The 14,595-nt window shown below is 37.0% G+C and overlaps 1 protein-coding gene across 2 annotated transcripts in view; it reads left to right on the plus strand.

The window, feature by feature from the left end:
• The first annotated feature begins 499 nt into the window (after nucleotides 1-499).
• LOC108566835 (dachshund homolog 1-like) overlaps nucleotides 500-14,595 on the plus strand; it is a 52,293-nt gene continuing 38,197 nt past the window's right edge. For both annotated transcript variants that reach the window (XM_017926913.1, XM_017926914.1), the window contains exon 1: nucleotides 500-1,464. In XM_017926913.1, the coding sequence (XP_017782402.1) occupies nucleotides 803-1,464 (662 nt within the window). In that variant the 5' untranslated portion in view covers nucleotides 500-802. The remainder of the gene's footprint in view (nucleotides 1,465-14,595) is intronic.

Here is a 14,595-nt window from a genome sequence, read left to right on the forward strand (position 1 = left end):
ATTAATTTGCTATTAATAATTAAATCTTATGTGGAATTTATTTTATTTTTTTTTAGATTTAAAGCATAGTTGAAAAATAAATATTGTAGATTTATGCAAATTACAGATAATTTTAGTAAATTTGGCGATTTTTTTTGCAAGTTAGTGAAGGAAAAAGAAAGAGGAGGAATGGAAGTTTTTCTAATGTATCCATACCGCACCTTATGTATTGATTCCGCAACGACAGGCCGGTGACATTCTTTATCAATACGTCACAACTCATATTTCAAGTTCTCCTGCATCCGCCCTCGAGGACTTACAAAGAAACGAAGTTCTTCCAGTAGCGCGGGGCGTGTTCGGGTGCGAGGCGTCGGTGAGTGGTGGGGCGCCAATGGGAGAGGAGCGTCACCCGGCCGCGACCAATGGAAGTCGGAGGGCGTGACAGGCGGCTGCGACCGCCTCCAAACACTTGCATCAGTTTTTCGAAATGTTTTTATTTATTACATTTGTATCCTGCGAGTGTACCGGTTGTGTCCGTGCTTCCTCCAGGTTGGTTGGTGAGCGCGCACCGCCCCGCCCGACAATCAAACAATCGGAATCACCCTCACAGCTACAGAGACTATTACAGATCCATCTGTTCACTCCAGTTGCCACGACTGTATCTGTAACTGTCTTTTGCTGTCCCCTTCGAAGCAACACTCTTCTCCGAAAGGCCAGTCAGTGATAGAATAGATTGCGAAGTATTCGTCTCCCTGTAACCATCCGTATATGTGCAGTGCTTTTGAAGTGTGTTGATCTCTTGACGAGGAGTGCGTAGCGCGCGATGATGGACAATACGGGAATGGACTCAGATCATAGTAGCCACGCGTCTTCCGGATCCCCGGCTGTAGCCGTCAAACCACCATCCTCTCCAATCAACAATAACAACAACAATAACCACAATCAAGTGCACAGTCCGCGTCAAGCCAGTCCCCTAGGTCCTCCGATGTCCATGGCACATCCACTAAGTCCGCCGCCGGTGTCCACAGCCAATTTGGTCAGAAGCATGGGTCTTGGCCATCTTCATCCCCCGGGTCTCGGACTCCTGAACTCACTCGGTGTTTTGCACAATCCCCTAGACCTGATGGCTCACCACGGTCCACCGCGTTCCTACAACAGTCCGCCGCCGATCTCCACCTCAGACCCAACTGCCAACGAGTGCAAACTGGTAGATTACCGCGGCCAAAAGGTCGCCGCTTTCATAATCGCCGGCGACACGATGCTGTGTCTGCCGCAGGCCTTCGAACTCTTCCTCAAGCACCTGGTCGGCGGCCTCCACACAGTTTACACGAAGCTCAAGCGCCTCGACATCGTCCCCTTAGTCTGCAACGTGGAACAAGTGCGAATCCTTAGAGGACTCGGCGCCATCCAGCCGGGAGTCAACCGCTGCAAGCTGCTCTCCTGCAAAGACTTCGACACCCTCTACAGAGACTGCACCACAGCCAGGTACGTGTCTGAGCATTACGTTATGTTGTTATGTAACTAGGCCAGCAATCGGCATCTCCGACCCTCCTCGAAACGATTCTAATTGCAATGAAACAAGGGGGATTTTCATCTCCCTCGCTTGCATACGCATTAACTGAATCATCCAGCAACAGCAGCAACCGAATTCGTTCCTTTTTAATCTCACACGAAGAAAATCAATATTTCTCATTCCCATTCCGCCAAAAACCCGGAATGTTATTATTACAATCGAATGCCGTTTTATTACGTGTGTAATTTATTAAATATTACATTGATAAGAGACAGCACAAACACAGGTGTTTAATTGTTATTTGATATTGTTTCGCTCTTCTAATACATTTATTGCTTGTTTTTATCGAATATATTGGATACATTGCATTATCTCAACACCCGAAATATTATAATTATCGCATTTATTTATTACCGCAGTTTCACAACCCACGCCACAAGAAAAACAATACGAAAAGTGTTTTAATGAAACCCATGAAATATCCACTAATAACTCGATAACACTTAAAAAAAAATTGATAATAACAACTCACTGTCGCATTATTTCCACTGAAATAAAGATTATTTTAATTACGGAGAATGCGCGCCGCATATATCGAAGATGCGAATGAGAAATGTTGTTATTCACTATAAATTATTAATAGAAGGGCAGGTTTTCAGGTATTAATTTGTACCTCGAGCTACCCGATCTCATAATTATCTCGATTCTGCTCGCAGATCAGAAGTTCTTTTTAATTATTTTACGCTTCATTAATTTGTCGTAAAATCGCTTAATATATTTAACGTTACACTTTGTTGTTTTCTCCTTTTAATGCATCCTCCGTCTTCGTCTTGATGAAGAAATGCGCTCGTTTTCCAGGCAAATACTCGTTCGAACGGTTAATTTCCGAGATAAATTGATATTTAATCTCAAGTGTAACTTGTAAATTTAGAAATCTAGATGTGGGCAAGCCCAACGCTTTTTCCACGATTTACTTTAATTTAATTAATTAATTTCAGTCGGCATTAAATTGCTTCAAGTTAATAGCGATCAAATCGCTGTGAAAATTTTGTTTTTCTTCTTATTTTAACCTTTTTCTCTATAACGTTTATACTTTCGAAATGCTTAATTTAATAGTTTGTATGCTTTACAAGTCCGTGATTATTTCATATTTACTGCTACAAAATATATTTAATGTTATATCAGTGATATAAAAAAACCTTTTAAAATATGAAATATATATTTTTTTTTAAATAATTGTTGATATTTTTTCAAATTACTACAAAATATTTTTCTTATAGAGTATTATTTAATATAATCATATTTTGGATATAAAAAGAATTAAACTATTCCTGTTTGGAAAATAATTATTATCATAATTTATACTTTTTTTTTGTATATACACTAAATATCTTGTTAGAGTTAAATGAGAAGTTGATTATAGTAAATAGGGAAAATAACACGTTGATATGTTGAATAAATAAATGGGTTTAGTTTGTGTAACGTTAATTTAAGAGTTGCGCGGTTCATAAACAATTAAAAAAGGTTAATTGTTATTCGAAATGAGTTTTGTTTTGGGGAAGAGTTGTAAAGTGGAAATGTACGTTTGGGGAAATGAATAGCACATGAAAAACGAGGCAGTTTTATATTTATTTCGGCTTGTTTTCTTCTTCAATTTATTTTTATTTTCTGGTCTGGCTTTTAAAAAAGATGCGGCCACCGAATGTTCGTTATTAAACGTGTTCGTCGGTGTTATTTTCGCGATGCATTTTTCGAGTTCGCGAATATTTTTATGGGTCCGTTTTTATGGTTGCTGGCGTCCGCTAAGCAAATAGGTGCACACAAAGTATACAAATGTGTATCGCTTTGTTGGGTCGCGCGTTAAATCAAAGATCGTCGCGCATTTTTATTTACTTTTTTCTCTTTTCTTCTCCTTCTTCTACTCTTCGATCCTTAAATAAATATGCAGTTGACAGTTACGCCTTTCGCCATTAAATGGCCGTGTAATTTATATGGGGTCAGTGTATAAATCTCTTTCGGGGCCGAAGCCTCAGGGGCCGCAGGGCGTTTAACGCGATGCGACGGCAAGCGGAAAAAGGGCCTACGGAATTGCGGAAACTGTTGCGGACGACGAGATTTATTTGGAATCCACAGGTTGTGGCACAAAAGGTTCTCTCACTCTCACTCTCTCTCATTGAATGCGGGGTGGGTGAGTCGGGTTTGTGCAGTGGTAGTACTAGTACTACTATGAAACCGTCTGGTTCATCCCGAGGGAATTCCATTTGGTTTCTCTGTCTGTTGAATGAATTTGTCTCCCTCGCAGTCGTCATGCGCTTCCTGTATTCCGATTCCGGTGGGTAGTAACACGGTTTTCGTGTATTTGCTGGGGGTTCTCCCATTCATTCGGGTTTAAACCTCGAAGCCCGAAATACCAGCATCCTCCTCCGCGCTGCATCATACACCGCTCTGCTCTGTTGTACCAGCAGGACGGCACACGCAAACGCCGTATTTTGACTGTTTGAATCATTCTAATTAAATACACAATGCGAGGCCCACCCCGCAATCCTTATTAACCGAACCCGACAAATTTATGTTCTTCTGCGGTATCATTGCATGTCTTGATATCTTATTTCACAACCGCCATTAGCAACTCGTTCTCTCGTGCTCTCCTCTTCCATCTCTCATCTTCATCCTCTTCATCTTCATCCGCTGCCTCGCTTCTCGTCTACAGCCCGAAATGAAATATTAGTTAGGTTTCCACTAATGAACTAACTTTTGATCACAACACAAAATATATAATATACACGTATCTGCACAAATGATATATACACACACTCGAAGGCCTCACTTCTTTCTACTCAGGATATATGATATAAATCCTCATAATTAACGACTACTTTACATGTCGCTACGGCTCCCAGGGAACAATCACATATTAACTATGTTTATCTCATTAGCACAATTCTTGCGTTTCCGCAATTTGCGGCTAGAAATGCACAGTAGAAAGTACGACGATTAATCTTCGTTCGGATCTAGTTCATAACCATAGTCTGAGAATCGGATGTAACTGCATTTTCCGTTTTCCACGTGAATTTCGCGCATTTTCTTTTTACGCAACGGAAGCAATCACGACAAAAAGGATAAATCCACTCACAATAATTGGATTACATGAAAAACCAATTTCGTTTTATTTATTTCACTTCGCGGCTTTTGCATCAAACGATTTATTTAAATTGCACAAATTGTCTAATCTAATTAATTACACTAAATTGTTTTAGAATAATTATAAAAATCAACAAATTTAATATTAAATTAATACAATTGTAAATACTTATATTATTATACAAGAAAGTATACGAAACATTTATTAATTTATAGAAACTATAGTTTTATACATAAGATATAATTGATTTATTATGTTTTTATATAGTTTTAAAAATTAATATTATTCTATTTTACTTTATTACAAAATTTAGAATATTAATGCTTACACTTTAATGAATATTATATAATTCATTTTTAATATATAGAGAAATAAACATATGTTGGTTTCTATTGAAATTTTGTAAAATATTCTATTGCAAAAGCATACACAAATGATTACGTTCTTATCACATATTTTTGGACGATTTAAAGTAAAAATCTAAAATCAATTAAATAAATACATATGTAAATTATTAAATTGTTCTACATCAAGCAATAAATAATAAATAAAATTATTGTTTTAATAGCAAGAAGTTTTTCTCAGATCAAACAATGCATTGTAATGATATAGGAATGGCATTCAGTTATTATTGCGATAATAAACCACGATACTATTTACTATTATGAGCATTGAATGGTAATTATGCGGTCTTGAGGTGTGCGTGTACGATAAAAAGGTATAATTGTTACGCAACTAGATGGGCTGTTTTCATATTATTATATATATATTTTTTGTTAGCCCGAAATGGATCTCTTTCTTCTCGCTCCAGTTATTTCTCTCTCTCTCATACACACACACACGCAATCTGCTTTTTCTGCTCTTTCATTTTCAGTTAGGGGTGCTCTTCTCGTTTTATGCATTACAGATACAAAGTAGCTTCGCCCTTTGTTACCGATCGGATTATATTTATGTACATGCAGAGGCGCCCTTTTCCCATTTGTCCTAGCAGACAAAAGTGCGTTTTGCCTCATTGCACTCGAAAAATATAATATACCCCGACCAAAAAAAATATATAATAATAATAAAAAAAAACTGTATCTATATGAAACAATTTCCTTTTTATCCATTCTCTTCTTTTAGTACCTCTCCAGGAGCCCCCGCTATTAATAACAATAATAATATTAAAAAGCGTATAAACTGAATATACGGTCTATCTTTCTCTCTCTCTCTCACACACTCACACCGTGTTATGTGTGTGTATTTATAATATGTGTATATGCTTCACGAGGTTTGCCAAAATGAGGTTACCGGTGCGGTTGGTTTATGTAACAGCTGCACCGCGCGGCATAATTCAATATTAATACTCGCTCATATGTTATAAACTTCATATAAATGCTTCGATTGGATATAGATTTTCCGATGGGAATACGTAAAAAATAAAGGAAAACGCATTTCGGTTTTCGAACGGCAACTGAAATAATGTTTACGCTTTCCTTCTCGAAAATACATACATTCTTTTTCTTCTTTTTTTTTTAATTAATTCCTCACATCACCTGCGCTTACCACCAATTACCATCATCCATTATGAACGCAGCATTTTCGAATTGACCCAACGCTGCTTTTGGAATGGAACAAAAGAAACCACAAAGAACGCATCCAATTTTAATAGCAACACATCACACTCACACACGTATCGTGAGATGCAGATAATATTCTAATTAACTGCTCTACTGTAACAAAACAGCTACGCGAATCTATGGGGAAGAGCAAATAGTGCATTGTAGGAAACTGTCTGCATTTAAATATTCACACCGTAATTATTTTTTATATATATATAATTTTTATATTCTCTTTTTCTCTCTACACACATTAACTTATATACGTACGTATAGGATTGAAGGCAAAAAAAACATCCATCAACCTTTTTTTTTTCTCTCTGAGAAAAAATACTTTATTTTCACACCTAATCAATACTATCTCAGTGACAGGGTGACTAATTTAATTAGAGAACAATCACTCGCATATCTTACATGTTCTAATTAAAATATATAATTCAATTAAAACATGCTTTTTTTTCATAGTAATAATTTTATGGTATGCATTGTGTATTCAATAAACAACTAACATAATTTGACTTGTAATTAACACTGTTTTTTAAACGAAATTCAATGAATACATTCGTCTTTTTTTATATTATTATTTTAATCAATTACAATTTATTTTAATAAAATTTTAGTGATATGAATAGAATTTGGTATATTTGTAATATTTCAATTAAAACAAAATATTCAATATCTAAAGAAGTTAATTAGCAATTAAAAATATTGCCTTGTCACATTAATTATTGAATATACTTATTTCCTTCATTAACTATGATTTATGCATTAATAAATCATGAATTGTATGGAAAAATCATAATTTCAGTAATATCGATCTGTTCGAATATGTAATATACAACAATTAATAACTTTTCATTATATTATTGAAATGATGAAATAATATATAAAAAAAATATAGAAACTCACTAATGAATGAATCCGTTACCATTAATTGTTGTTTATAAATAAAGTTATGAACTATAAATCCGCCGATCTTATTTGATCGTTCTCACTCTTATACATTCTTCATTTTTATTCATTCTTTTCAAATTTATTACCTTTGATTTGAATAAATAAAACACAGTCAGATTTGAATAATGTGATGAATGAATTTCGCAAAAATATTGTATTGTGCGGAGCAGGAGAAATAAATAACGCGGTGCACGCAATTTCTGCGAAATTTACATTAAATTAATTAGGAAGGAAACGGAAAAATATTATGTGTGGATAAATACATATATGTTGTGCATATGAATGTATGTTACGTGTATGAGTGTGTAAATAACGAAACGAACGCAGAAACGTTTTCTACTAGGAAACCATTTGATTTTTATCAATTCACTTTGTACTAATGAGAATCTGTTAATTGCGAACGTTGCTGCTTTTATGAACAGTGCACAGATATAGTGGTAAGACGCAGATAAATATTAATTAAGTTAAGTCTGGAGATGTTAATTCGATAATTTGTTATATAAACAAGTTGTATGCATTTATTCTGTATGGACTATTAACCATTTGTATTGCAACTAAAAAAAATAAGATTTTAATTGGATTGGTTTGTTTTGGTTGATTTTAAAATAATCATTTATTGGATTTGTAACTGTAAATGTGTAGTTGATATTAAAAGTTGGATTAGATAGTGATGGAAATGAACGTGAAAAAAGAATGTTGCGTTGTGAAATATTAATTTTGGGTTTGGTTGGACAGAGTTTTATCCTCGAAGGGATCGATCGGTGGTTATCGTTTTAGTAAATCGCTTTCATCGTGTGCTCGCTCGGAATGATTTCGCCAATTCGTTATGCATAATGACGGTAGATCGCCAAAGAAGAGGATGATGTTGAAGAGAGGAAGATCGAGAAGAGGTTGAAGTGGGAAGACGAAGAAGACGAGGACGAAGAGCGGAGAAGAATCTCCAATATAAAATAAACAATAACAAACCGATGCCATATTCTCAATAATTTCAGTCTCCGGCATCGAAGGCCTCGGGCCATAATTTCGCCGCGCAAATTATACGAATTACAAAAATTGCTGTGGCTCTTTCTCTCTTTCGCTCTCTCTCTCTCTTTTTCTCTCTTGATCTTCGGACGGAGCCAATCGAGCGAGCCTCGTGCATACGGCAACATTCATACATATGCAAAATGGCGTTGCTGAAATTAAGTGAAAAGAAAGAATGAAGAGGAGACGCGAGAAGCAATTTGCGGCATTTGGCCACCCCCGGGGCGGAAGGGAGGAGGAAGGGGTTGCATCATTTCCATCCTGCTTTCTTCTCTCTCTCTCTCATTTCTGTTTGTTTGTTTCGATTTACCTCGTTCGATGCTTATGACACTATTAAGATGGACCAAAAATAATCAATCAATTCGTGTTTTCCCCGAAACTCGCAGCCTCTTAATGGTTCCCCATATAAAGGACAAGATATAATTAAACGGAAGACAAATGCATTTTAAAACTAATAAACATCGGTTCTTTGCATTATAAATTATACCCCCATCGCATTGCGCCGTGCAGAAGAGACAACGAGTTTATTATATTTTTTTCCCTTCCTCTCGCTTTCACTTCTCTTCTGTTCGGTCGTCTCCGTCCCATTCCTTTTTTCTAATTAATTAACTCGCAACAAACAAATGAGTTTTAAGATTTCATAATTAATAACGTTCTCCCCCAACGTCCTGCAAAGAAAAATAAGAAGAAACGGCAGCAGCGGCAAGAAAAAAAAATAATAAAAGAGAGTAGGTATGAATGGAGCAAAAGCCCAGAAAACATTACCGCGCGAAATTCAATTCCGTTCAGTTTTAAATGCCTTACTTAATGTAATCATTATTCTTTATTTTTTTCTATCTTATTCGTTCTTGTGTCTTTATAATCCTCAAGTAAAATCGAAATTTTAGGGTTAAACTCCTTGATATTATTAAATATTAAGCGCTAGATTAAGATAGAAATTGGGGGGACGGTGGAGTTATGCTTTTGGTTAATTTGCTTCCGCGAGAATAGAGGAGATTTCTCGGCTGAATTATTAAATTCATCTGGAGTATGATGGAATAAGATATTTTGACGCAGAACTCTGCCCTTCCTTCCACACTCCCCTAACACGGACAACTCTACAACTGTTACTTTAAGTTACCCATTTAAATTCATCGCGATGTTGTTATGAACTTCGTCGCAACTACATTTTCAATTTATGTGCGTGTGCCTCTCCAGAGACGCCAGAACTTTACGTGGCGTGTAATGCAATGCAAAATCCTTGATAGGACTTCTGCAATTCATCATCAAAATGCAAGCAACAAACAACGATTTTGTATTTCGTTCGTTCCGTTTGGCAAGTAGGTAAGATTCCTATCGGACGTAAATGTTGCGCTGTTGCTGACTTCTATTGGTCACGTTTGTATACCTCTAAGTCCTTTGATTGAAAACAAAAAGAAAAGACCTTCTTGCCTCTGAAAGTGATCGCTCAGCCATGAATGGGTTTAAGCGAAATTCGATAGTTTTCTTTTCATATAATTTCTACTAACCTATAGATTTTTTTTCTATTTTTTTATTTTTAATTTAAAATTTATATTTTACAATAATTTTATATACACATTACGAATTCAATAATAATAATTTTCAATTTTTAATATAAAATAAATAGGATATAAAAGAAGAATATATAGATTTTTTTTTCGTATTATCTTATGATGGTAACTGGATGATAAATTGCGTGGACAGATAGTTGAGCAATTGATGTTTGGTTAGGACTAAAAGTAAGAATGTATAGGTTGATTGAGTTTTATGGAAGGGAAAGTAGACATGTCCGTTTTATGTTTGAAGGAGAATAGCAGTGAAGCTAACCATGGAGGAGGGCTGGCTCATTGTTTCCTTTTATTTTTCGGTGTACATAATTGAGGGGGGCACTCGGGTTGGAGTGTTTTCTGGCCTTAGCGTTTCGTCTCTTTCTTGTCATGCAAGTGTGTGTATGCAATGGGTTTAAGTTTATGCAAGTTGCGTGATGGTCTTTGCGTGCGGATCGCGGAATTACGCGACTCTGACCCTTATGGGGGCTTACAAGATGAGGTTAAACGGTCTACACGCGATTTGTATCAAGCTATCTGAACGCTCGGGGGGCCTTTGATTGACACTAGGCAAACGCGCGCGCCTCCTCAAACCCTCTTCAACCCCCCCAAAAAAGGCGCGCAAACCTCCCATCCCCCCATTTGGTTTTCCGTGTGCGATTCGAACGGAACGGAATTATTTATAGATTTTAGCGATGTATGCAAATTGCCTGATTTGATTCTGTTTGTTGGACAAATGTAGTTTTTGATTCGACCTAATGAAATTAATATATCGGCAAACCAAAAAGCGAACGAGCGCCGCGAGTAATTTCCAGCTAAAAGCTAACTTACAATTTAATTATTTCTGTATCAACACATGCACATTATTAATTGAAAAGGTATAGCTATATAGAGTGTGCGTTAGGGTCCATGGATTGTGTTTATACACACACAAACACGCACACAAGTTCCGATCTACATGTGCATGTGTGTATTCATATACAAGTATACATACATACGTACATACATACACACGTAGTCGAACTACAATGCATATCAATACTTACAATGCAATTTGTAAACCGTAGGTATATTTACTGTGCCATAGTCACAGGCTGCAATTAACTGCATCAGTTTGCAGTAGATACATGCACAGGAGAGGCAAATAGATTGGTATTTGTGCCCGGTGATGGCTCTATTAAACCACCATATAAGGCCCGTTTTCGACTAAACTGTCCATAGGGTTTGCTAATTTGCTATCGCAGTGGCTGCAGCGGCTAACCACATAACCACCCATTGACACCGACACCCGACTCCGACTCCCCGAAACAATACAAACACCCAGCCCATTTACTATTACCAACAGTTACACACATAAACCCATCCGTTCTTTCATAAAGGCACCGATCAATAAATACGTATCTTGCTGGTGCATCACCAATGATGCGGCGTTTATGCGTTTATGTTGGGTGCATCGCTGGAACACATCGCCAGAGAGAAAGAGTAGGAAAAACGGAACATTTCAAGAGATAGAAAGGGAGAGAGCGATGAAAATAAAAGAAGCGGAGGAAAAGAAGAACGGCCGCAGACACCAAAAAAGGATTCACTCCACACCCCACACATCATTCCCAACTCCATTATCTAATACTCCGGAGCATTTAGCACAATGAGAATGAGTAAATCGCGCGGTCTGTAATTATTGCTTCACTCGCTCGTCAGCTCGAACGCGGCCCAGCTTTTAAAACGCCTAAAAAAAGAACCAGAAACCCAACCCTCCGATATTCATTGCAAAACATCATCGGAGCACCTTTATGCAATTCTACCCTTTCATATCAAACACAACCATTTCATTCAAATCCATTTACACTCTTGTATTAAAACAACCAAATCATATTATTCACATAATATAAATATAATAAGAAATACTTACCACAATTGAAAAACTAATTTTGATATCAGATATTAATATTATGCATCTGCAAACAACGCTTTTTATATTTAGACTTAATCTGCATTTATTAAATACTTGTTCACAGCGATGACATTACAATCCAAATGATAATTGTAAGAGTTATGTCATTTTTTGAAATAATTTTCTTAAGATTCTCATTATACTTTACTTTTTGTAAACAAAAAATAATAATATGAAAGTGGTAGTAAACAATCAGAATGTGTGGGTGAACTGGACACGAGGGGAGCTCGTAATTAAAAATAAATCAGATTCTTCTCTCGGATAATTTTTTTTTACACATTTCGGTATGTACACTTAGCATTCATAGGCATCCTAAAAATTCATCGGCGAGGATAAAATTGCTGTATAAAAATTCCCCGGTGACGAATTAATTAAGTCTCTGCCTTTTCCGTCGACGAGGAGAGGAAGGAGGAGGCGGNNNNCTCCCCTTTTATTTTTAAATTAGCACAAAAAGAAACATTTCTTGTTTCATTAACTCTCCCCGGGGCTAATTTGAAAAGAATTTTCACCCCCCGTCTCGGCCGCCCAGCATACCGATTCCCATTAAACGGCGCTCTCTGAGATTTGCAGCCTGCAAGAGACAACCCCAACGCAAGTTGAAAAAAATATAATCCAGAAGTATATTGATTAACGAACTGTTTTCCTTGATCAATCCTGTTGTAAGAAATAACGTAAATATGGTTCGTTAAGACGTCATAGAATCGGTGCACAATGTAGGTTAATTTTAATACAGGGTTTTTGTTAATTATTAGTTTCCAGTAGTCGAACGTCGAGTGACATAATTAAAATGCCTTCGTCGCCTCCCCGCGCGTTCGTTCTCTCTTCCTACAATAATCTACGGGGTTCATCAGATTATTTCACTTATAGTAGTTTCGTGAGAAAACTCGCATCTGAACAGCGGCCCAGATTATTATTCCGCTCTGGGCTTAGAAATCGAGAGTCGCAGCTCTCGTCTGGCTTTCCGCACTTAAGCCGCTTCATATTTCAAATACACTGTATTAATACTTAAACAAGATATAATTGTTTATTATTCAAGCAGCCAGCGGAGTGAGCGAGAGAAGAGGTCTCGAGTAAATATAAAATTATATATGTAGATTCCTGGTAAACACAGGCTGCTGTGTAAAACAGTAGCGTGTAAATAAATATAGAAATATGCCTCTTCCTTTAAACCGACTTTATTTAAATATCGTCATAATTATTATTATAATGATTCTTTACAAAAAAAAAACATATTTTTAAGTTATATCTGCATTTCTTAAAAAACTATAAACATAAACTGTTTCAAGTTTTGATAAAGATGGTATATATTTGTAAATTGTTTAAATTCCTTTTCGGTTATTCAATGTATGAGAATGAAATAAATTTGTAAAGTAGTCTAAATATTAGGTGTCTTAATATATTTGGAGATGGTGAATTCATGGATACATTCATTTCTGTATTCTTAATATGTTTTCTTTTTTTGCTTTGGTTTTGAGGGATGGAATGAAAATGGATAACATTGTGAAGCGCCGGGTCTCTTTCACTTTATACGTGTAAGTTATTAAAGTGCCAGTCATATAAAAGGTTTCTCGGTTTCTACCTGGGCGCTGGGTTCGAAAACAAATGGACGATCAGAAAACAAAAGGGAAACAATTAAAAAGTGTAAATTACAAACAGACGAGGGCTCGTTCGCAGAATGAAAAATTATCATTATGCCGAATGAAAAATCGCTCGGTGCGTGAAATATCGGTGCGGCAATTATAAGTTTTTGTTTTTTTTTCTTCTTCTTCTGCTTCTTCTCCGAGTTAATAAGATTCCTTTCTGGCATTGTGCGGGCAGAGAGGATGGAAAAAGATAGAAATATGAAAAGGAAAATGTGTACGGTTCGAGCTGAAGGAACGGGAACATAAATGGGGTCTTGCATATTTGAAGAGGATGCGTGGCAGTAACTGGGCATATCGCTGTGAGATCTGTGCGAGATCTGTGCGAAATGTTTGCATTTCATCTGGCCAGCACAAAGGGGGTTGTAATTTCCTTCTGATCGGCTACAATGGCGTAATCTGGCGGAGCGATCGTAAAAACGGGGGGTGGTTCTAGAAGAAAGAAGGTGTAAGTAGCAGCACCTAAGTTTGAAGAGAAGAGGAGAGCGAGAGCTTGTAATCCCTTTTAGAATCGGTTCGGTGCCCCGCGTGTCATCACCAGAGGTGTCCCCATTATACAAGAATGGACTGTTAGGCTTCACGCTGCGACCATTACGGCTACCGACTTATTATCCAAACATCATGGGTCGTAATGTGACCATTGTGAGTGTCTATTTGGGCGTCGCCACTGAAACTCACCCCGACGAGAGTATAAAGAGAAAACACGAAAAAGAAAAGAAAGAAAGCAGCAGCAACATAAAAAAAAACGCGCGCATCTGTTTATAACGTTACATAATCGCAAACACATCGAGACCGCCTCCTGCTTCCCCCGGTTGCCCCCTGCTAGGCCTTGTTTAAGGTGTATTATCAAAAGCACACGCATCACTTCTGCCTGAAATGATACCTGGCGCAGCCTATTTTTACACCGAAAATCCTGTAATGTGTTTTGAATACATTAAATACAGTCGTGTTGCGAATTGTCCATTGGCCTGTTCACTTTTCAGCAAAGTGATTATGATTGCTGCGGGAGCATCTGCCCCTGTCTTATAATCGCGTTTAACGCGTTCTCGACTCCGAAGTGTTGGATAAAAACCCTCAACCCCTTTGTACTACCGATTGCGCCACGTTGCGACTCGAACTGCCCATCTTCACGATTCATTTGAGCTCTCGGAAAATCAAAGCGAATACAGCACGCGTTAATAATAACGCACACATAACTATGTGTATTTCCATTCGACCACCCCACCATTCCCTTCATAAATTTCCGAA

Source organism: Nicrophorus vespilloides, unplaced genomic scaffold, assembly GCF_001412225.1.
Source record: "Nicrophorus vespilloides isolate i.1.1-1 unplaced genomic scaffold, Nicve_v1.0, whole genome shotgun sequence".
In the NCBI taxonomy this organism is placed as follows: domain Eukaryota; kingdom Metazoa; phylum Arthropoda; class Insecta; order Coleoptera; family Silphidae; genus Nicrophorus; species Nicrophorus vespilloides.